General features: G+C 62.5%; 1 protein-coding gene across 1 annotated transcript; it reads left to right on the top strand.

Moving 5' to 3' along the window:
• The first annotated feature begins 1,367 nt into the window (after window positions 1-1,367).
• On the top strand, window positions 1,368-22,363 carry GRK2 (G protein-coupled receptor kinase 2). The gene is made up of 21 exons (XM_060175940.1): window positions 1,368-1,698; window positions 10,905-10,981; window positions 12,464-12,537; window positions 12,644-12,745; window positions 12,851-12,925; window positions 13,028-13,089; window positions 13,393-13,444; window positions 13,533-13,624; window positions 13,850-13,949; window positions 14,041-14,119; window positions 14,200-14,330; window positions 16,522-16,616; window positions 16,699-16,806; window positions 16,907-16,973; window positions 17,090-17,190; window positions 18,968-19,034; window positions 19,118-19,213; window positions 19,354-19,516; window positions 19,597-19,733; window positions 19,818-19,931; window positions 21,249-22,363. Exons 1-21 carry the CDS (start codon window positions 1,586-1,588, stop codon window positions 21,411-21,413), a joined length of 2,070 nt encoding a protein of 689 aa, XP_060031923.1. The 5' UTR covers window positions 1,368-1,585; the 3' UTR covers window positions 21,414-22,363.
• The last annotated feature ends 1,144 nt before the right edge of the window (window positions 22,364-23,507 follow it).

Here is a 23,507-nt window from a genome sequence, read left to right as displayed (position 1 = left end):
CAGGTGTAGGTCCCAGGGCCCGGGTGGGGGGTCAAGGTCTGGGTCCCAGGGGCCTAGTTGGGGGTCCAGGTGTGGGTCCCAGGGGCCTAGTTGGGGGTCCAGGTGTGGGTCCCAGGGCCCGGGTGGGGGTCCAGGTGTGGGTCCCAGGTGTCTAGTTGGGGGTCCAGGTGTGGGTCCCAGGGGCCTAGTTGGGGGTCCAGGTGTGGGTCTCAGGGGCCTAGTTGGGGGTCCAGGTGTGGGTCCCAGGGGCCCGGGTGGGGGTCCAGGTGTGGGTCCCAGGGCCCGGGTGGGGGGTCCAGGCATGGGTCCCAGGGCCCGGGTGGGGGGTCCAGGCGTGGGTCCCTTGGGCCTAGTTGGGGGTCCAGGTGTGGGTCCCAGGGCCCGGGTGGGGGTCCAGGTGTGGGTCCCAGGGCCCGGGTGGGGGTCCAGGTTTGGGTCCCATGGCCCGGGTGGGGGGGTCCAGGTGTGGGTCCCTGGGCCCGGGTGGGGGTCCAGGTTTGGGTCCCATGGCCCGGGTGGGGGGGTCCAGGTGTGGGTCCCTGGGCCCGGGTGGGGGTCCAGGTGTGGGTCCCAGGGCCCGGGTGTGGGTCCAGGTGTGGGTCCCAGGGCCCGGGTGGGGGGTCCAGGTTTGGGTCCCATGGCCCGGGTGGGGGGTCCAGGTGTGGGTCCCAGGGCCCGGGTGGGGGGTCAAGGTCTGGGTCCCAGGGGCCTAGTTGGGGGTCCAGGTGTGGGTCTCAGGGGCCTAGTTGGGGGTCCATGTGTGGGTCCCAGGGGCCCGGGTGGGGGTCCAGGTGTGGGTCCCAGGGCCCGGGTGGGGGGTCCAGGCATGGGTCCCAGGGCCCGGGTGGGGGGTCCAGGCGTGGGTCCCTTGGGCCTAGTTGGGGGTCCAGGTGTGGGTCCCAGGGCCCGGGTGGGGGTCCAGGTGTGGGTCCCAGGGCCCGGGTGGGGGTCCAGGTTTGGGTCCCATGGCCCGGGTGGGGGGGTCCAGGTGTGGGTCCCAGGGCCCGGGTGGGGGGTCCAGGCATGGGTCCCAGGGCCCGGGTGGGGGGTCCAGGCGTGGGTCCCTTGGGCCTAGTTGGGGGTCCAGGTGTGGGTCCCAGGGCCCGGGTGGGGGTCCAGGTGTGGGTCCCAGGGCCCGGGTGGGGGTCCAGGTGTGGGTCCCAGGGCCCGGGTGGGGGTCCAGGTGTGGGTCCCAGGGCCCGGGTGGCTGGGGGTCCAGCGCGAGTCTGCGGGCCGCGTGCAGATGCGGGAGCCGGCGGGGCGGGGCGGGGGCCGGGGGCCGGGCGGGCGGCGGGGCGGGGCGGCCTGCAGGGGGCGCCGCGGTCCGGGCCGGCGGGCTGGCAGGCGCTGTGCGCGGCAGGCGGGGCCGGAGGCGGCGGCGGCTCCCGGGCGGCGGGCGGCGGGCGGCGGGCGAGCGGGCGAGCGGGCGGCGGCGGCCCGACTGCAGTCCCGGCGGAGCGAGCGGGCCGGGCCGGGCCCGAGCCGGCGCCATGGGCGGGGGGCGGCGCGGCGAGTGAGCCCGGCGGCCGGGCCGAGGCGGCGGCGGCGGCGGGAGCGGCCGAGGCGGCGGGAGGAGGCCGCCAAGATGGCGGACCTGGAGGCGGTGCTGGCCGACGTGAGCTACCTGATGGCCATGGAGAAGAGCAAGGCCACGCCGGCCGCCCGCGCCAGCAAGAAGATCCTGCTGCCCGAGCCCAGGTGAGCGCCCCCCGGCCCACCCCTGCACCGGCCGGCGCCCCGGCTCCCGGCGCCCTGCACCCCTGCACCCCGGCACCCCGGCACCCCTGCACCCCTGCACCCCGGCTCCCGGCACCCCTGCACCGGCCGGCGCCCCGGCTCCCGGCACCCCGGCAACCTTGCTCCCCGGCAACCTGGCTCCCCGGCTCCCCTGCACCCCGACACCGGCCTGGCGCCCCGGCACCCCTGCATCCCTGCACCCCGACACCAGCCCGGCGCCCCAGCACCCCTGCATCCCAGCACCCCGGCTCCCTGGCACCCTGGCACCCCGACACCCCAGCACCCCGACACCCCGGCACCCTGTCACCCCGGCACCTTGGCACCCTGTCACCCCAACACCCCGGCACCTTGGCACCCATGGGGTCCCGCGCGCCTCCGCCAAGGGAGCACACACCCTGTCCCCCTCCGCTGACGTTCCTTGCCTTGGGGCGCTCCGGGGGCCAGGCTGGCACCCCTGCAGGGGACCCCTCCATCTCTGTCACCTCTCTGGGGATGCCAGGGCATCTGGGCTCCAAGTTTGAACTGTTCAGGATGTGTGTGTACTGGGGGACAGAAGTGTGCCAGCCAGGCCCGGCCGGCCCTTTTAGGGCTTGGGGGTGTCTTTATCATCCGGGCTGGCGGCAGCCAGGGAAGACAGAGGGCACAGGTGGGGAAGCCAGGTGGTTTCTCCAGCATCGCCTGGGCTTCCGACTTCCAGTCCACACTGGGACCGGGTAGTGGGCGACCCGGCAGGCTGGTGTCGTGGGCCGACCCCCTGGCGGGACAGCTCTATTCCCTCCAGCCCCCACCACCCCCCAGAGGTGGCCACTGGGCACTTGGCGGGCCAGGTAGCCGCAGCCTGGCCTAGCTCTCTGGGTCTTGTCATGTGACTTTGGGCAAGTCCCTTCCCCATTTGGATGCCTCCGTTTTCTCATCTGTGAAATGTGACTGAAATGTGGAGCGAAGGTGGCCCTGGGGGGGAGGGTCCCAGCTGGCCCCTGCGTGTCCCCTCTCTGCCTGTCCTGTGGGGTTTCGGGTTGACTGAAGGCCAGGCTGTGGGGAGGCACTGGGCTTCTGCCTTGAAATGGCCGTTAAGGGCCCCCTTTCCTTCTGAGACATTTGCAATCAGATTTCTCAAAACAGGAACCCAAGATGCTGTCAGCTGAAGGGACTGTTAGAACAGAAACGGTTCAGAAATGACAGGGCTCCGGGAGGGAGGAAATGGGGGAGGTCGCCCTCTGGGGCCCACAGCCCTCGCCTCTCCTTCTGTCCTGTGAGACCCTCCTGCAGGTCGGAGTTCTACAAAGGGAACTCTTTGTTTTCGGGGAATCGCTCCCCAGAATGCCTTTCTCTCGATGGGGCTCCGCCCTGGGTCGGTCCCTGCAGGTGTGGAAGCCCCTAGGAAGGAGACTTTCCCCTTCTGCCCCCTCACCTGCCCTGTCCGTGATGGTGTTGAGAGAGATGGTAGAAACGATAACCACTTGTTGTTTGTTTTGACATCTGCACTCTCAGTTGATCCAGAAACCAACCTGGGAAGTTGACTGGAGGTAGCACATAGTAGTTGCTCAAGAAACCCTGGGCCCCGTGAGACCTGAAATCAGACAGGCTGGGTGTTTGGGGCGGGTGGGGGGACCAACAGGAGGCTGATGGCTGGGTGTCTTGGGTCCCCCCCCACAATGTGGGGCTCCCCCTCCCCCGCCCCAGAACACACCAACCTTGACTTCCTGCTTTGCAAGCCTAGTGGGTCCGAGGCCTCCTTTGCTCAGAGGTGTGACAGCGCCTGCCTTGGCAAGGCGTTTTTGCTCCATTTCTGCCTCTTCACCCCAAGGTGCTGTCTGTCCTTCTAGTGGGGAGCTGCCGGGGCTCACAGTGCACACAGACCCCTGGGGCCCCCCGCCCCTTCCCTCAGCGTCACTCAGCCCTCATCCCATGGAATGTGCCAGCAACACCTCTGACCCGGAGAGCCTAGGTCTGAGGAGGTGGCTACCTGCTGCCCCGCTTCACAGCACACAGCCCCCGTCTCCCCATGCTCCCATGCAGGCAGCTCCCGACCAGGGGTCCCTGGTGGCCCTCCCCACAAGGTCCCCCACGAGGTTGGGGTCAGGGCTTGCCCGACACCAGCTGCCACCTGGAGTTCTTCCCACCTCCGGGTGGTCCATGGTGGGTGCCTGGGCTGCGATTTGGCGGGGAGCTCTGGCCGGCATCGGGGCTCTGATTCCCAGGGCCGGGGAACGGGAGCCACTGGGGACAGTGCCACTTGAAGTTGGCACAGGGGCCTCCCCTTCTGTCACCTTGTAGAATGGGTGGAAACAGGCCTCCCCTTCCTGGGGAGGGGGCACCTCAAGGACCTGGCTTCCAGCCCCCCCACAGTGCCAGTGCCGCTGGGCCCAGGGACAGCCCCTTCTGGCCGAGCCTGCCTGTCTCCACCTTGGTGAAATGCCCAGGGGTGTGGTGGGGTGCGCAGGAGGGCACATCGCTGTGACCTTCCCCCCCCAGCGCCCTTCAGCCCCGGGTCTGTGGTCTGCATTGACTGAGGCCCAGCAGCAGCCGGCAGGCCTGTAATTACCATCATTTGCTTAATGTGACCGCGGACGCCTGGTGTAATTAATCTCCGGGCTCCCCGCTGAGGAGCCTTAGCGCGCGGTCCCTGGAGATGCCCGGCCCCCTGGGTGACATCAGGGCCCCAGCGGCGGCAGCTTGTGGGAGCTGGTACCTCTTGCAGCCTCCCCAGTTCCAGAGCCTCCCTGGTCCCTCCCCCACCGTGATTTCCTCCTTCCTGCCCTTTCCTCCCAGACCGGCATCTCTTCCTCCGCGGTGTCTCCACGTTAACCCTTGGCCGCCAGGACTTCCTGCCCGAGGTCTGGGGGGGCTTGTGGGGGAGGGGCCGGCAGGGGCTGGCTTCTCCTGCCCTCCCCCCACTTCTCCATCACTAGCAGAACCCCTGCCGTTTCCACCCTTCACCTGCTATCTAGAAGTCTCCACTCTGGCAGCAGCCTCCGCTTCCCCCGCCCCCCCCCCCCCACAAAACAAAACCCGAAAGCAACCCAAGCAGATCCATCCGGTAGGCACTCGTCCCTTGGGCCCTCGAAGCCCCCGTCCCGGGAATGGCCCTCAGGGATGCCTTTGCCCATCTGTTTGTTCCCATCGTTGGGTTGGGCCTGAGTGGCAGCCCACCCGGGCCTCTCGGGAGCCGGTTTGGGGGAGCTGGAGGAGCCAGGAGCGGGGAGTCTGCGCTGCAAAGCCAGACGGAATGGGATGAAGGGATGAAAGCCTGATGCCTTGTCCTGTTGTCTCCATCCCGGCCACCTCGTAAATTCCTGCACACTTCTCCCCTCGCCTCACCGGGTGCCGAGAGGTCGGCCTTGCACGGGAGCTCCTGCCGGGGGGCCCTGAACTGGGGGGAGAGCACAACAAGCAGCAGGAGCCTTGAGGTAGCCCAGACCAGTGTCCTGTGGGACCGGGTTTGAGAACTGAGTGGCACTCCAGTGCGGGCTATTCCATTTCCAGCCAGAGATAAAAACGTGGGGGGGGGGTGTTGGCACCGCACCCCTCCCTACCTCGCAGGCCTTTCACAGCCTCTGCTGTGCAGGGGAGCTGTGTCCAGTCAGAGGCCCTGTTTTCCCAGGAGGGGGCAGATCTCCGAGCTGGTGGGGGCGGCGCTTGGGAGCTGCAGGCTGGGGCCCTGGGTGCTTGTGGTCTTAGCGGTAAGTTGCAGGGTGTGGTCTGGTGCCATGTTGGAGGGGGACCGTGCTGCGTGACCCAACAGGCCAGGAGCCTGGGGCCATGTGGCCTGTCCTCAAGCTCTCAGGACATTGTCGCCCAGGGAGCGTCATTGAGAAATATTAATAAACGGCTTTGCTTCTTGCTCCTGTCTTCCACCTTAGGGCTTGTTTTACTGCAGGTGCTCCAGAGGGTACCTGGGCCTCAGGTGCAACCCTTGCTCCCCTGCCTGGCTCTCCCTGGGTTTTGGGGTGCTGGCACCCCGTGGTGCACGCAGCACAGCACCCCCGCCTGCAATGCCGAGGGCTCTCCTAGAGGGGTGCTGCCCTGAGATCCCTGCCCCTCGTTCTTCTGTTGATCTTGGGGGCCCTGCTGTGTGTGGAGGGTGTGCTTCTCCAGCTTCTCCAGGAGGGTGGGTGTGTTTTCTTGCTGTTGACTCGCTGTGGGGGCTGGCCACCATTAGATCAAGGAACAAAGGTGTCTGCTCCACAGCCACTGGCTCTGGGGGACCCCAGGAAGCCCCCTCCCTTGCCTGCCTGCCTGCTGTCCACTCTGGGTGCCGAGGGAGGGAGGAAGCATTTGCTCCCCTGCTGGTCGGCTGGGTGGGTGGGCCTCCTGCCAGGACAGCCCCCCCAGCTCTGGTGGGCCCAGCCTGGTGAGGGGCAGAGGTGGGCAGAGACCCCCGAGGCCACAGAGCCGGTGATCACAGTGTGGGAGGTGCAGACGGTGGACCCGAATCCTCGTAGCAGTGACCGCTCTCTGCTTTGTCAACATCCTCATTTCACAAATGGGAGAACTGACCCTGTCAGGGGGGAGGTGGGGACAGCCGTAGAAGCCAGGCCCAGACGCTGTGGGACGGTCAGTGAGGACACGGGACCCGAGGTCCTTCCCCGGGGGACCCACCAGGCTGGGTCTGGGAGCCACGTGCCTGGGCTCCCCGCCCGCCATGCCCCCCCCCCCACAGACCCTACCAGTATCGGGGGAGGTGCCGGCCAAAGGTGACCCGGCCCAGGAGGCCGCCACCTCTCTCGTGCCAGCCTAGACTTGCCAGCCGGGAGTGGCCCCTGCCACCCGTGTGCTACCCAGCCGACTCCCCAGCCCTCCAGCCCCTGCGGGGGGAGCAGGCAGGAAACCCCAACTTTGCCACTGTGGGGGCCTCCCTTCCAAGACTATGCTCTGCAGTGACCTTGTGTTTGCTCTGGGGGGGGGGTGTTTATTCTATTTAGATTCAAAAAACGTTCTTTTCTTTTTAAGGAAGCAAACTAAAAGCTGCAAGCCAGGCTGGGAAGAGCTGGGGGTGTAGAGGGCAGGGTGGGGGCGGGCCTGGCTGTGCCTCGGTTGGGGAGGGAGGGGGAGCACACCCACGGGGTGCGCCCCTCACCCCCCCGGGGCGGTCCCTGCTGGTTGGTGCCCGGTTGGTGCCAGCTCTGGCAGACAGGCCCTTCTTGAGAGCCAGTGTACACCCCCCGCCCCATGGGGATCTCCATGGATCCAGTTTGCTGCCACTCTAGAGGGCCACCTGGTCACGTGGTGGGGGTGGTGGCCACACCTGGGTCAGCATTCTGGAGCTACTGTGCTGAGCTGGCGCCTGTGGCAGGGGCCCAGGAAGTAGGTTGGGGGCCCAGGCAGGCTGCCAGGGGCCGTGCTGTCCTATGTGGGGTCACTCCTAACTGGCTGGCCTCTCCCCTCCCCATCCCCTGCTTGCTTCTGTGTCTTGAGTTCACATCTGGTCACGTCTGTTGTTAACCTCCGGGGTGAAGAATCCCTTCTCCTATTTTTTCTTTTTTTTCCCTTTATTTTAATATTTTATTTTTATTTTAAAGAGAGGAAGATACAGAGAGAAAGATCAGAGCCCTGCTCTGCTTTGGCATACGGTGGTGCTGGGGATTGAACTTGGGACCTCAGAGCCTCAGGAAGGGGAGTCCTTTTGCAGGCCATAACGCTGTCTCCCCAGCCCTGTCCTGCTTTTTCTCACCCCCTTCAGCCACCAAATCACAAAGCCAAGGGTTCAGATCAGAGGTCAGTGGCCAGAGTCGAGTGAGGGTGAGGTCTGGCCTTCCCACCCACCTGGCAAGGGGAGCCCAGCCCCTACCTATGGAGTTCTGGACCAGGAGAGCCCCCTGTATCCTCAGCCTGGGAGGTTCCCTCTGGGAATACACACGCACGCACGCACGCACGCACGCACGCACGCACCAGCCAATAGCCACCTGCCCTCAAGGGTGTGTCACCAGGTTCCATGGAACCATAGGACTGAAGGGACGGGGCGGGGGAGGCCAGAGCCCAAGACCCACTTGCACCTGAAAACTCTGTGAGGCTGAGACCCCACACCAGGGCCCAGGGACGAGATGGAGCCCGGATGAGGTAGGTGGGCCTGTGCTGAGCTCTTAAGGCTCCTGGTTCTGTGAGGACAGGGCCAGCCCGAGGGACAGGTGTGTGTGTGGGGGGGGGTTGGGGGGGGACGACACACAGCAAGCCGGGGGCTGAGGCTCACCAGAGGGTGACCAGGCAGCAGATGTCCTGGTGTGAGCTATGCAAAGGCAGCAGGGCCTGGGCTTGGAATATGCCCAGTGGGGAACACAGGAGCCCCTGCTGGGGGCCTGACTCGCCCACCTGTGGGGCCCACCTGCTGGCAATCAAGCTCCATCCTAAAGCCCGCCCGATGGCCCGCCCAGTGTCACCCAGTGTTATGGTCCGCCCACTCACCTGATGGCCTTTCACCTGCACCTCCACATTCCACACCTGTCCTCTCCTGTCTGCTCCTGGGAACCTGGGGAGGCCTTGCCACAGACAGACAGATGGCCCTGAACTCCACTCCCTCCCTGGTGCCTCCCTCAGGTTTCTGTTGCCAGTCTAGTCCTGGGACCACAAAGGTAGAACTGGTGCTGGGGGCGGGGGGGGGGGGGGGCCTGGAGGCAAGCCGCAGGGTGGCCGGGGACCCAGGCTGGGCTCAGGCAGGAGGCTCAGGGATGCAGAGAGACGGGGCATCCCTGTCCAGGACCCCTCCAGCCAGGAGCTTCGTGGGGCTCCATCCGTCCAGGGTCACGCGAACACAGCTGGTCGGTGGGGCTGGCCTGAAGGGGCCGGGGGTGGGGGGCAATGCAGTGCACCCTCAGTGGGGAGTCTGGAGTCCAGCCTTGTGGCCCCAAGGGCCGGTCCCTCCCCTTCTGCCCCCGAGTCAGCTGAGGGCTCTGCAATGTTGGGGGCCAGGGAATGACAGCTTCTTTGTCATCATCGTTTTTCTTTTTTTGTAATCTTATTTATTTATTTTGGATAGAGACAGGCATTGAGAAGGAAGGGAATAGAGAGAGCCCGACCTGTAGCACCACTTTTCTGCACGTGAAGCTTTTACCTGCAGGTGCGGACCAGGGACCCGAACCCGGGCCTCATACACTGTGGTGGACAGACATCTGTGACAGACACACACAGTGGCCTGGAAGGCGACTCAGCAACTCCAGCTTTGGACTTTAAGGCACAAGGTCCTGAGTCGGGTCCCTGGTACCGCATCAGCCAGGGTGAGGCTCTGCTTCTCCCGTTTTCTCTCTCATTTATATAAAGACCCTCATATAACGTGTGTGTGTGTGTGTCACGCACATAGTGCTGAGTTCACAGTGTCTCTTTATTTATTGCCACCGGGGCTATTGCTAGGGCTCAGTGCCAGCACGACAGAGCCGCCCAAACCAGTGCCATGTGCCATTTTCCCATCTTCCTTTCCTTTTTTTTTTTTTGCCTCCAGAGTTATCACAGGGGCTCGGTGCCTGCACTAGGGATCCACTGCTCCTGGAGGCCTTTTTCCCCATTTTGTTGCCCTTGTTGTTGTCGTTATTGTTGTCATTGTTGTTGAATAGGACAGAGAAATGGAGACAGGGGGAGAGAAAGACAGACACCTGCAGACCTGTTTCACCGCTTGTGAAGCGACTCCCCTGCAGGTGGGGAGCCGGGGGCTCGAACCGGGATCCTTACGCCGGTCCTGTGCTTTGCGCCACCTGCGCTTAACTGCTGTGCTCCCGCCTGACCCTTCTCCTTCCTTTCTTTCTTTCTTTCTTTCTTTCTTTCTTTCTTTCTTTCTTTCTTTCTTTCTTTCCTTTTATAGGAGAGAGAGAAATTGAGAGGGAACTAGGGAGACAGGAAGAGAGAGACACCTGTCACCTTACTGCATCATTTATGAAGCTTCCCCTTGCAGGTGGTGTGGGGGGATTAAAGCCCGGCCCATGCACATGGTCACATGTGCACTCAACCAGCTCAGCCCCCAAAACGTGTCGTTTGAAAGCACTGATTTTTTCTTGCTGTCAGGGTATTCTTTGCTGGGGCTTCATGCCTGCACACCCCTTCCACCTCTCAGCAGATTCTTCTCCTTTATTTTATTCATTTGTTTGTTTTCCTTTTATTTATATGTTTATTATTATTATTATTTTTGCCTCCAGGGTTATCGCTGGGGCTCAGTGCCTGCACCACTGAATCCACTGCTCCTGGAGGCCATCCCCCCCCCCCTTTGTTGCCCGTTTGTTTTCCTTCTTGAGTAGAGGGTGAGAGACTGGAAGGGGAGAGTGCCAGTAGAGACATGCTGGCTCTGCTCCCCTGGAGGCTGGGGGTCTGTGCAGGTGGCCAGCTGTTGCCTTTGTCAGGTGAACCGTCTCCCAGCTCCTGAAATCACATGCCGACTAATTGCCGGGGATTTCGTTCTTAATTTATTTACTGATGGCAGCAGTGGGGGGCAGCCTCAGGGCCTTCCTTGACCTTTGGTTTTCATTTTTATCCAGAAAAGGGACAGAAGGAGGGTGGGCACGGGAGGACACCCAGCACTGGCCCACCATTGGAGCCCTTCCCACTGCTGCCCGTGGTGCCCCTGCGGGCAGCCAGGTATCAGGCCCAGGACCTCAGGCCTGAGCTCTGCCCACCTGTTGCATCCTGGGCCTAAGTGAACTTTGTGTGAGTTTTTTTTTCTTCTTTTTTAACAGTGCTGGGGATGAACCATCTTCTCATTTGCACAGTACCCTTGAGTGAGCTCCCTCAGACTGACTTTTCCATTAATTTTTAGTGAAGGGGGGTGGGAGAGAAAGAGGGAGGCCTCAGAGCACCATCCCACTACCTTTAGTGCTCCCAGGTGGTTGATGCCAGAGTTCAAACCAGGTCTTACCCAGCAAGGCCTGCGCTCTGCCTGCTGAACAACTATCTCCTGGCTGTGCTGTGCGACCTTCCCCCCATCTGATCCCTGAACACCCCTCCCCCCCAGCAGTCCCCTCCCTCTTTGGCAGCCTCAGGGCTCCTGCCATCCACGCCTCTGCTCTCTGTCTGGATACTTGATCTGAACGGACCCCTAGGCCTGGGAGATAGCTCCCCCGCGCGGTCCCACGCACGGGGACCTGGGTTCGAGCCTCTGGAACCACATGGGAGCAGCACACTCCTGCTCTGAGAGAGGGGTTGTCGCCTCCCAGGGGCACCCGGTGACCCCGCTACTCTGTCGTCTGTAGCATCCGCAGTGTCATGCAGAAATACCTGGAGGACCGGGGCGAGGTGACCTTTGAGAAGATCTTCTCCCAGAAGCTGGGTGAGTTGGAGGGGACTCCCCACCAACTGTCCACTCTAGGCAGGCCGTCCCTGTGTCCCGGCCCCCAGCCCCAGTCCCCGCCCCGGGGGACGGCAGGGCTGTGACCCCCGAGCCCTGGCAAGTGGCCCGGACAGCCCTGGGGAGGGGCGGGGGCCCACGTCTTCCAGGGCCGACAGGGAAGTTCCTCCTTTGGGGGTTTTGTTTCTGTAGCTTCCCCTTGGCCCTGCCACAGCTCAGCTGCAGGCTTGGGGGAACTGACAGGAAGGGGCGGGGCCCTTCCTGTGCGCTGTGGTCTCACCCCCACCCCCACGGTCCGGCCCTGGGTCCTCACTGCCACTGCCACGGAAGGGCCTAGCTCGCGGGCCGGCCGGGAGCCATGGGGCCCTGTGGAGACTTTGGGAGCTCCCGGCCCTTCATGGGGGGACGGCCCAGCCACACAGGACCAGGCAGCACGTGGTCGGGCCCGGCCTGTGCTGTGTGACCTGGTGTGTGGCTGTACCTCTCTCAGCCGCAAGGAAAGTCCCTGGGCCCCCAGCACCCTGGCCCCTCAGAGCAGGATATTGGCCAGACTCCTTCCTCAAAGTAAGATCCTGGGTCCTTGCACACTCACGGTAGCTCTGCCCCTGGGCGGACTCTCTCCTTGGAGACAGAGAGAGAGAGAGAGAGAGACAGACACCACGGCACTGCTCCACCTGCCATGGAGCTCTCCTCAGTGCTCTGGTGCTCCCAGGTGGTGCTGGAGCTCAGATCCACTCACGCAAGGTGTGCACTCTGCCTGATCAGTGACAGAAGCACCAGGGCCAGCCTGGTCACTCTGAAGAGAGCAGGGCCCGCCCCCTAGTTTGCCCTGCAGCCTGCACTGGCCCTGGCCCCACGCTCCCACTTCCTGAACCGGGTGAGGCCCGAGCTGGCTGGGGTCTGTGGGACTCCCCATGCCCCTTCCCAGCACCTGCCAGGCACCCTGACTTACTGTGCCTCCCCGTGCCTCAGTTTCCCCAGCTGGGCCTTATGTCCTAGTTATATACTTACTTGATAGAGACAGGCAAAAATTGAGAGGTAGAGAGGGAGGGAGGGAGACAGACAGACACCTGCAGCCCTGTTTCACCTTTTGCAAAACACACACACACACACACACACACACACACACACACACACACTGCAGGTGAGGACGGGAAGCTTGAACCCGGGTCCTCGCACATGGTGACATGCGCCCAACCAGCTGCACCACCACCCGGCCCCTGGCTGCCCATTTCTCAGGGCTGCTGGGAGAATCAGCCAGAGGACTGTGGCACGAGGCCTGGGGGTTTGCTTCCTCCCCGGAAACCGGGGCTGCACGGGCACCCCAACCCCAAGGCTGGAATCTCAGACTCTGCCTGGGGCAGGAAGGCCCCCTCCCCCCACGCCTCCGCCATGCTGGAGAGCCGGGGGGGGGGGGGGGGGGGGCGTACAGCTCTGCTCCCCAACACACCCACCGGCTTTCAGGGTACCTGCTCTTCCGCGACTTCTGCCTGAAGCACCTGGAGGAGGCCAAGCCCCTGGTGGAGTTCTATGAGGAGGTGAGGCCGCCCGCCTGCCCGCCTGCCCGCCTGCCCGAGGGAGGGCGCCGGGTGCAGGCAGAACCCCGGAGTCACTGGAGGGGGGGGGGGGGGGTCTCGTCTCCAGATCAAGAAATACGAGAAGCTGGAGACGGAGGAGGAGCGCCTGGCCTGCAGCCGGGAAATCTTCGACACCTACATCATGAAGGAGCTCTTAGCCTGCTCGCACGTCAGTGCCGCGCCCAGGCCGGGCTGGGGGGTTGGCCCTGGGCTGGGGCAGTTGGGGAGGGACCCCGAGGCAGCCCAGAACTCACAGCCGCCTCTGTCTCTCCAGCCCTTCTCAAAAAGTGCCACCGAGCATGTCCAGAGCCACTTGGTGAAGAAGCAGGTGCCCCCTGACCTCTTTCAGGTGAGTGCCCGCAGTCTGGGGCTGGTAGCTTTGGGGGGCGGCTGGCCGGCTCCCCCCCTCACCCGCCGCTCCTCAGTCACCAACCCCAGCTTCCTCCCTTAGCCGTACATCGAAGAGATTTGTCAGAACCTCCGAGGGGACGTATTCCAGAAATTCATCGAGAGGTGAGATGGGGCGCACGCAGATGGCGGGGCAGGGCGGGACGGGGGTGAGCACCGGGGCCCTTCTCTGCCCGTCACCTAGAAGGACAGCAAGGCCGGTCCTGAGAGGGGAGGGCACACATGGGCCTGGAGCCTGAGCTGCCCTGGTGGGGAGGTGCTTTGGGGAGAGGCAGATCCCAGCCCCCCAAAAGGAGCAGCTTTCTGAGAGGCCCATGCCCGGCCTCTGGGGGCACGTGAGTGGGCACAGGCTCCCCCGCCACCCCTGCCCGAGCTCTGGGCTCAGCCGAACCCGCTGCTTCTCTTCAGCGACCGGTTCACGCGCTTCTGCCAGTGGAAAAACGTGGAGCTCAACATCCATGTGAGTGTCCCCCCCTCCCCCGGGCGACAAGGGCAGCCGGGTTGGGGGTGGGGTGCAGGCCGGAGGTGACCCCGCTGTGTGCCTGCAGCTGACCATGAATGACTTCAGCGTGCACCGCATCATCGGGCGAGGGGGCTTTGGTGAGGTCTACGGCTGCCGCAAGGCCGACACTGGCAAGATGTGAGCCCCCCGAGGGAGGGCGGGGGGCCTGCGACAGCGTGCGGGGATGGGGCCCAGGGAGCAGCCGCGGGTGCCCGATCGAGGTCTCCCCACTTCCCACCTGCCGGCAGGTCCTCCCACCCCATCTGTCCGTCTGTCTTGTCCTGTCCACCCCCGAGCCCCCAGGACTGCCCCCTCCCTCACCACCCGCGGTGCATCATGGCTGTGCGCCCCCCCCCCCCCCAGGTACGCCATGAAGTGTCTGGACAAGAAGCGCATCAAGATGAAGCAGGGGGAGACGCTGGCCCTGAACGAGCGCATCATGCTCTCTCTCGTCAGCACCGGGGTGAGCAGAGCCGACGGCCGGGCTGGAGGGCGCCTTCCCAGGGCTCTGACCCGGGCCGCACCCCCTCACCCACCCCACACCCACCCCCCAGGACTGCCCGTTCATCGTGTGCATGTCCTATGCCTTCCACACGCCCGACAAGCTCAGCTTCATCCTGGACCTCATGAACGGTGAGCGCTGCCGGCCGGCTGGGCCGGGGACTGGGGGGCGCCGGGCAGGACGGGGCTGAGCTGCCGCCGCCTCCCTGCAGGCGGGGACCTGCACTACCACCTGTCCCAGCACGGCGTCTTCTCTGAGGCCGACATGCGTTTCTACGCGGCTGAGATCATCCTGGGCCTGGAGCACATGCACAACCGCTTCGTGGTCTACCGTGACCTGAAGGTGAGGCCCTCCCCTCCCACGACCCCTTCCAGGTTGAGAAATGATTCTGGGGGAGGGGGGACTGGAGACGTGGCAGAATGGTCCTGCAAAAAGACTCTCCTGCCTGAGGCTCCAAGGTCCCAGGTTCAATCCCCGGCACCACCTTAAACCAGAGCTGAGCAGGGCTGTAGTCAGTGACTCTTTCTCTCCCTCTTTCTCTCTCTGTCTTTTTTCTTCTCTAAAAATAATAAGAGGGGGTCGGGTGGCAGCGCAACGGGTTGAGCGCACAAGGCTCGAAGCGCATGGACCGGCGTAAGGATCCTGGTTCGAGCCCCCAGCTCCCCCCCTGCAGGGGGTTGCTTTACAAGCAGTGAAGCAGGTCTGCAGGTGTCTGTCTTTCTCTCCCCCTCTCTGTCTTCCCCTCCTCTCTCCATTTCTCTCTGTCCTATCCAACAGTGACATCAATAACAAAAACAATAATAACCACAACAAGGGCAACAAAAAGGGGGAAAAAATAGTCTCCAGGAGCAGTAGATTCATGGTACAGGCACCAAGCCCCAGCAATAGCCCTGGAGGCAAAAATAATAATGATAATAATAAAATATGGTGTCGGTCGGTAGCACAGCGGGTTAAGCACACATGGTTTGAAGCATAAGGACCGGCGTAAGGATCCGGTTCAAGCCCCCAGCTCCCCACCTGCAGGGGAGTCGCTTCACAGGCGGTGAAGCAGGTCTGCAGGTGTCTGTCTTTCTCTCCCCCTCTCGGTCTTCCCCTCCTCTCTCCATTTCTCTCTGTCCTATCTAATAACAACGATATCAATAACAACAATAACTACAACAATGAAACAAGGGCAACAAAAGGGAAAATAAATAAATAAATATTTTTTAATTTTAAAATAATTGTAAATAATAAAAAATTCAAAAACATGAATCTGGGGGCCAGGAGATAGCTTGCCTGGTGGAGCATGCACGCACCTGGCCACCTGTGAGGACCCAGGTTCAAGTGTTGGCACCGCACGGGAGCACCTTGGATAGTGCCAGGCTTGGGGGGGGGGCATAGAGGGAGAGGTTCTGGGCTCTCTCTCTCTTTCACCCTCTCTGTCTGAAGTAAAAAGAATAAAATGCAGAAGGATCACACACAGCTTTGCCGTGTGCACAGCCCAGTTTTGAACCCAGGACCCTGCCACATTGAGGGAAACTTCGTGCTGTGGTCTCTGGTACCCCCCCCCCCCGAATCTAAAAGGAAAAGAGAGCAGCCATCAGGGGCCACAGTAACGCCTCACGCGCAATCACCTGCATACACGAGGCCCTGGGTTCGTCTCCCCACAGCACCAAAAGAAAAGCAAAGAAATAGTGGGCTGGGGAGACAGCATGATGGCTCGCTCTGCAAAGGACCTTCATGTCTGAGACGCTGAGATCCCAGCTTCAATCCCAGCACCACCATCAGCAGGGCTCTGGTGTCAGTCTGTCGGTTGATATCTTCCCCCCAGCCCCGCCCCTCCCCTCCCCCTCTTTCAGTATCTTTCATTAATTAAATAAAAATATACTTAAGAGAAAGAAAAAAAAAAAAGAGGTATTGGGCAATGGCACACCCGGTTAAGTGCACATTACACATGACAGTGTGCAAGGACCCAGGTTCAAGCCCCTGGTCCCCACCTGCAGGAAGAAAGCTTCATGAGTGAGGAAGCAGTGTTACAGGTGCCTCCCTCCCTTCCTCCCTCCCTCCTCTATCTCCCTTTCTCAATTTCTCTGTCTCTATCAAATAAAAAATACAATTAAAATTTTAAAAAGAGGGGGTCGGGCGGGTAGCACAGCAGATTAAGCACATGTGGTGCAAAGCACAAGGACTAGTATAAGGATCCCGGTTCGAGCCCGGTTCAAGCCCCCAGCTCCACCTGCAGGGGAGTCGCTTCATAAGCGGTGAAGCAGGTCTGCAGGTGTCTGTCTTTCTCACCCCCCTCTCTCTGTCTTCCCCGCCTCTCCATTTCTTTCTGTGTTATCCAATGACGACAACAATAACAACAGCAATAATAACTACAACAACAATAAAACAACAAGGGCAACAAAAGGGGGAAAAGGATTTAAAAAAATGGAAACTACAGAAAAAAAAAGAGAGGGATTCGTGGCTGGGTCTTAGGGGGAGCTGAGTCCTGGGGCTTTGTGTCCAGTGGGGCCCCGGCCCTGCCCTGACCCCTCGCTACCCCCAACCCCAGCCAGCCAACATCCTCCTGGATGAGCACGGCCACGTACGCATCTCAGACCTCGGCCTGGCCTGCGACTTCTCCAAGAAGAAGCCCCACGCCAGCGTGTGAGTGCATGGCCGCCCCTCTCCATTTCTGGCCTCTGCCACTGCCTCCCCCGCCCCCCACTCACGGCCGCCTCCCCCACAGGGGCACCCATGGGTACATGGCCCCCGAGGTGCTGCAGAAGGGCGTTGCCTACGACAGCAGTGCAGACTGGTTCTCCCTGGGCTGCATGCTCTTCAAGCTGCTGCGGGGGTGAGTGAGGCGGGGTCCCCGGACTGTAGTGGGGAGCCTGCCGCCTGCCCGCCACCCCCCACCCTCCCATGACCATGGCCTCTCCGCCCCTCGCGTCCAGGCACAGCCCCTTTCGGCAGCACAAGACCAAAGACAAGCACGAGATCGACCGCATGACACTGACCATGGTGAGTCTGGGGGTGCGGGGGCGCCAGGGTCAGGGACAGGTGGCTCTCGCCAGCCAGCCCGGCTCTCAGCCGAGGTCCTGGCGCCCGGCTCCACCAACCCCTGCTTCTCCCTGCAGGCGGTGGAGCTGCCGGACTCCTTCTCCCCCGAGCTGTGCTCCCTGCTGGAAGGGCTGTTGCAGAGAGACGTCAACCGCAGGCTGGGCTGCCTGGGCCGGGGGTGAGTGCGGGCTGAGCCTGTGCCTGGACCGGGCTCGAGTCTCTGGACACCCACACGAAGGGGGAGCTTTGCTAGTGGTGGCGCCGTGCCCTAGTGTCTCTCCCTCTTTCTCTGTTCCTCAGCCTCCAGCTGAAGGATAATCACCAGGAGTGATGGGGTCACATAGGTACAAAGCCCCAGAGAAGGCCTGGCAAGAAAGAAAGGAGGGAGTGAGGGAGGGAGTGAGGGAGGGGAGAGACAAATATAAAGGAAGGTCTGGGGTTGGGCATTGGTGCACCTGGCTAAGTGTACATGTTACCATATCCAAGGACCCAGGTTCAAGCCCCCCACCCCCACCTGTGTGGGGGGTTTCACAAGTGGTGAAGCAGGGCTGCAGGTGTCTCTCACTTTTTTTTTTTATTATTATTATTTTAGCAGAGCACTGCTCAGCTCTGGTTTATGGTGGTGCAGGGGATTGAACCTGGGACTTTGGAGCCTCAAGCTTGACAGTCTGTTTGCATAGCCGTTAAGCTATTTACCCTTGCCCTCACTTTTAAGTTAAGCTCAGGTGGCACAAAGCTCAAGGACCGGCATAAGGACCCCGGCTTCCCACCTGCAGGGGAGTCGCTTCACAACCGGTGAAGCAGGTCTGCAGGTGTCTGTCTTTCTCTCCCCCTCTCTGTGTCTTCCCCTCCTCTCTCCATTTCTCTCTGTCCTATCCAACAATGACAACAGCAATAACTACAACAATAAAAAATAGATATACTTTTAAAAATATATGTTAAAAAGAAAAAGAAAGACAAGTGGATCCTTAACAAGGTCCCACCAAATTTGATAAAAAAAAAAAAAGAAGAAGGAGTCAGACAGTAGCGCAGCGGGTTAAGCGCAGGTGGCACAAAGCTCAAGGACCGGCGAAAGGATCCCGGTTCAAGCCCCCAACACCCCACCTGAAGGGGGTCACTCTGCTTCTCAGTGAAGCAGGTCTGCAGGTGTCTGTCTTTCTCTCCCCCTCTCTGTCTTCCCCTCCTCTCTCCATTTCTCTCTGTCCTATCCAACAACAACAACAACATCAACAACATTAATAATTACAACAAAAATAAAAAACAAGGACAACAAAAGGGGAAAATAAATTAACTTTTAAAAATTCTAAAAATATTTTTAAAAAAAGAAAGAAAGAGGGAGTCGGGCTGTAGCGCAGCGGGTTAAGCGCAGGTGGCGCAAAGCACAAGGACCGGCATAAGGATCCCGGTTCGAACCCCGGCTCCCCACCTGCAGGGGAGTCGCTTCCCAGGCGGTGAAGCAGGTCTGCAGGTGTCTATCTTTCCCTCCTCCTCTCTGTCTTCCCCTCCTCTCCCCATTTCTCTCTGTCCTCTCCAACAACGATGACAACAACAATAATAACTACAACAATAAAACAACAAGGGCAACAAAAGGGAATAAATAAATAAAATTTAAAAAAAAATTATAAAAAAAAAAAAGAAAGAAAGAAAGGGATAGTCCTGGTAGGCCACCGAGGGAACCCCCACACACTCAAGGCCCTGGATTCGCTCCCAGCAGCAGCTTAAATGCACATGTGTATCAGACTGGGGAGACAGCTTGGTGGTGACATAGAGGGTCCTGGAGGGTCCAGCGTGCGTCCCCAGCACCACGTGAGCCAGAGCTGAGCCGTGCTTGGCTGCTCCCCTTTGCCAAATTGGGGAAAGAGGCTCAGGTGTGAGGTGTGGGGTGTGGGGTGTGGGGTCCACCCCGGGCCTCAGACACTCCAGCCTGACCCTCAAGTCCCCTCCTGTCCCCACAGGGCTCAGGAGGTGAAGGAGAGCCCCTTCTTCCACTCACTCGACTGGCAGATGGTCTTCTTACAGAAGGTACCACGGCCCTGGCCCGGGTCTGCTGGGGCCCCAGCCCCCAGCCCCTACCCCGGCCTTGACACCCAGTCCGCCTTCTGCAGTACCCGCCCCCCCTGATCCCCCCTCGAGGGGAGGTGAATGCGGCCGACGCCTTTGACATCGGCTCGTTTGACGAGGAGGACACCAAAGGAATCAAGGTGCTGGCGCCCGTCCCCTCCCATCCCGTGACACCCCTGGCCCCGGGCACAGGCCCCCCCCCCCCGGCTTCCCGCAGGGAGGGTGTTGGCCGGCGGGCCGGGCCGGGGCTGACCAGCCGTGTCCCCGCTGCGGCCCCCAGTTGCTGGACAGCGACCAGGAGCTCTACCGCAACTTCCCCCTCACCATCTCGGAGCGCTGGCAGCAGGAGGTGGCGGAGACCGTGTTTGATGCCATCAACACGGAGACCGACCGGCTGGAGGCGCGCAGGAAGACCAAGAACAAGCTGCTGGGCCACGAGGAGGGTGAGGGGCCAGGCTCTGCTCTGCAGGGGAGGACCCCCACCCACCCGCCCGCCCGCCGCTCAGGCCTGCTCTCCCCGCAGACTACGCCCTGGGCAAGGACTGCATCGTGCACGGCTACATGTCCAAGATGGGCAACCCCTTCCTCACCCAGTGGCAGCGGCGCTACTTCTACCTGTTCCCCAACCGGCTTGAGTGGCGGGGTGAGGGCGAGGCCCCGGTAAGGATGGGGGTCGCGGGGCGGGGGGCGGGGGCGGGATGGGGGGCGGGTGCTGAGCCCTCGCTCGCTCGCTCGCTCCTGTAGCAGAGCCTGCTGACCATGGAGGAGATCCAGTCTGTGGAGGAGACGCAGATCAAGGAGCGCAAGTGTCTGCTGCTCAAGATCCGTGGGGGGAAGCAGTTCGTGCTGCAGTGCGATGTAAGTCGGGGTCGGGCTGGGGAGGGCGGGGGACAGGGGAGGGGACAGTGGGGGACAGGGAGGGGACAGTGGGGGACAGGGCAGGGGACAGTGGGGAGGGGACAGTGGGGGAAGGGACAGTGGGGGACAGGGCAGGGGACAGTGGGGGAAGGGACAGTGGGGGACAGGGGAGGGGACAGTGGGGGACAGCGGAGGGGACAGTGGGGGACAGGGGAGGGGACAGTGGGGGACGGGAGGGGACAGTGGGGGACAGGGAAGGGGACAGTGGGGGACGGGGAGGAGACAGTGGGGGACAGGGGAGGGGACAGTGGGGGACAGGGGAGGGGACAGTGGGGGATGGGGAGTGGACAGTGGGGGATGGGAGGGGACAGTGGGGGACAGGGGAGGGGACAGTGGGGGACAGGGGAGGGGAGAGTGGGGGACAGGAGGGGACAGTGGGTACAGGGGAGGGGACAGTGGGGGACAGGGAGGGGACAGGGGAGGGGACAGTGGGGGGCAGACTGGGGACAGTGGGGGACGACGGGAGAGGCTGGGGGCAGGGGAAGAGACAGTGGGGGATAGGCTGGGGACAGTGGGGGACAGGGGAGAGGACAGTGGAGAACGGGCTGGGGATAGTGGGGGGCGGACTGGGGACAGTGGGGGACGGACTGGGGACAGTGGGGGACGATGGGAGGGGCTGGGGACAGTGGGGGACAGGGGAAGAGACAGTGGGGGATGGGAGGGGCTGGGGACAGTGGGGGACAGGGGAAGAGACAGTGGGGGAGGGGCTGGGGACGTGAGGGGACAGCGGGGGATGGGTGGGGGACAGTGGGGGACGGACTGGGGACAGTGGGGGATGATGGGAGGGCTTGGGACAGTGGAGGACAGGGGAAGAGACAGTGGGGGACAAGCTGGGGACCGGGGGGACGGGCTGGGGACAGTGGGGAACGGGAGAGGACAGTGGGGGACAGGCTGGGACAGTGGGGGACAGGGGAGGGTCTGGGGACAGCAGGGGGGGAATGGGCTGGGGACAGTGGGGGTAGGGGATGGGCTGGGACAGGAAACTGGTGTGTGTGTGACCAGACAGTAGGGTGGCAGGAGAGGGCCTGGGGACAGTGAGGGACAAGGAAGGAGCTGAGGACACAGGTCTGGACCTGAGGGGCGGACTGGCAACAGAGCAAAAACGGGGTGTCCACGAGGACTCAGTGGGGACCATGACCTTTGGGGACAGCCCCACGGGGGTCAGCAGGGCTGGGGACAGAGTGGCCTGGGACAGAGGTGGCACCCAGGGGCGGCCCCAGTGGGCATGGCCACCGCTGACGCCCGGCACCTGCCCAGAGCGACCCCGAGCTGGTGCAGTGGAAGAAGGAGTTGCGTGACGCCTACCGCGAGGCCCAGCAGCTGGTGCAGCGGGTGCCCAAGATGAAGAACAAGCCCCGCTCGCCCGTGGTGGAGCTGAGCAAGGTGCCCCTCATCCAGCGGGGCAGCGCCAACGGCCTCTGAGCGCCCAACGCCGCCCGCCTGCCTTTTATGAACCTCTAATTTATTTCGTCGGATTTTTATTATGTGTTTTCCCGCCAAGCGGAAAAGGTTTTATTTTGTAATTATTGTGACTTCCTGTGGCCCCAGCCCGGCCCGGCCCCCAGCAAGGGCCCCGCTCGCCTTGGCTCCCGCTGCTGCCACCACCCCCACCCCACCCCGCCCCGCTGACTAGCTGCTCTCAGCCCTGCCCCTGGGGGCCACCTGCTCCTGGGGTGTGAGGGCAGCCCTCCCAGCCCTTCCCGGGTATGCCCCGCCCAGCTGTGCCACCTCAGGCTCTGTGGGCATGACTGGGCAGCCAGTGTCCCCCCCAGTACCCGGGAGGTCTAGTGGAAGAGGGGCCCTCCTGGCCCCCAGCCCCAGGGCGAGCCGCCATGACTTAGGCTCCTGTGTCCTGGGTCATTGATTTGGGGAGCAAGTGCCCCATGGCCCCAGGCTCCCCTGGGGCGGCACTGGCAGCTGGGAGGCTCACCGCCGTGAGTGGCACCCTCTTGTTGCCAGCTCCTGGGCTCAGGGACCACAGAAACCTGGGGTTGCACCATGCGGCCTGGGCAGGCCCCCGGTCCCCAGGCTGGGAGAGGCCTTGAGCGTCCAGGCCCACGAGGGGCCGGCCTGGGTGGTGCGAGAGAGGGGTGTGCGGGCCTACCCCCCAGGCCAGTCAGTGCCCTCCAGGGCATCCACCCCCATGTCCTGTCAGTGCCACTGCCCGCTGGGCACCACCTCGCCCGCCGCATGCCCCCTTGTGCCAGTCGCGCTGCGTGTGTGGTGTCGCGCCCCCACCCTCCACCCCCCCCGTGGAGGGGTGTGCCCACCCCTTCCATCTCCACAGCTCCTGGGGTGTCTCGCCGATTTTTGAATGTGATTTTAAAGAATGGAAATGAAATTATGCGTTTTTATAAAAAATGGTGCCTGACGCTCAATGTGCCGGACTCTGTATGTCATGACCTGTGGGGAGGGGGTTACGTTTGCCCACTGCAGAAGGGGGTGTGGCCGCCGCTTGGCTCTGGGGCGCCCATGCTTGGGGCTGCACTGAGCTGTGGGCATAGCTCCAGGCCTCTCGCCCGCCCAGAGCCTTCAGCCCCCTTTGCCTCAGCAGGACCCCTGCCCCACAGGCCCCCTGGGTGATGTCCACGTTGCAGACCACCCTGTGGAGGCAGGTGAAGTGGAGATTCCCAGGGGACCAGGAGCCCTGGAGGAAGTGACCTTTGAGCTGGACTCCCAGCTGTGGCGCGGGGAGGGTGGCCCTAGTGCGGGGAGAGTTGCCGGGCAGGAGCACGGGGGGCCGGGAGCCAGGAGCCAGGAATGGGATGGGGGAGTATGGATGTCACACCCCCGGACCCAAAGCGCACTTGGTGACTGTAGGAGGGGACAGATGTGGAGTCTGAAGCATGTGGGCTGGGTGCCCTGGTGACCAGGGCCAGGCTGGAGGGAGGCAGACACAGTCGCTTGTCCCAGGGGGGGAAGTGACAGCCCCCCAGGGGTGAAGGTGGCACAGGGGGTGGTGGGGGTGCCATGGAGTCGGGGAGGAGTGGAGGTAGTAGGGCCAGGTGTCCCACGTACTGACTGCCCCATGCAGAGCACCGGCAGGGTCCCCAAAGGAGCTGGCATGTGGTCTTGAAGGTGGTGTCAGGGTGACAGTGCACACAGGGAGAGGCCTGCCTTTGAGGGGGCTCTGGGGGAGTTCTGAGGAGACTCAGTTGGAGGGCCAGTGGGGAGTCATGTCACAGCAGAGACCAGGGAAGTCCTGTTGGGAGTTGAGGTGAAGAGATATTGGGGTTTGGGTCACCCACAGGGCCTGCTTTTAGACCTCTGGACACTCTGGGGCCTTTGGGCTGCTACAGACACAGGGACATTACAGCGTGATGTCTCCACAGAGCCCAGGAACTCCTGGCCGGGAGAGAACAAGGTCAAACACGACAGCCAGCGAGCACGGGTGGCACAGTCGATAAAGCCTTGGACTCTAGTTACCTTCCTCCACCTGCCTCCATAAATAAAGAATCTTAAAAAAAAAAAAAAAAAAGTGTGGGGGAACTGGGTGGTGGTGCACCTGGTTAAGTG

Source organism: Erinaceus europaeus, chromosome 17, assembly GCF_950295315.1.
Source record: "Erinaceus europaeus chromosome 17, mEriEur2.1, whole genome shotgun sequence".
Classification (NCBI taxonomy): Eukaryota; Metazoa; Chordata; class Mammalia; order Eulipotyphla; family Erinaceidae; genus Erinaceus; species Erinaceus europaeus.
This window is presented reverse-complemented; position numbering and strand designations above follow the sequence as displayed.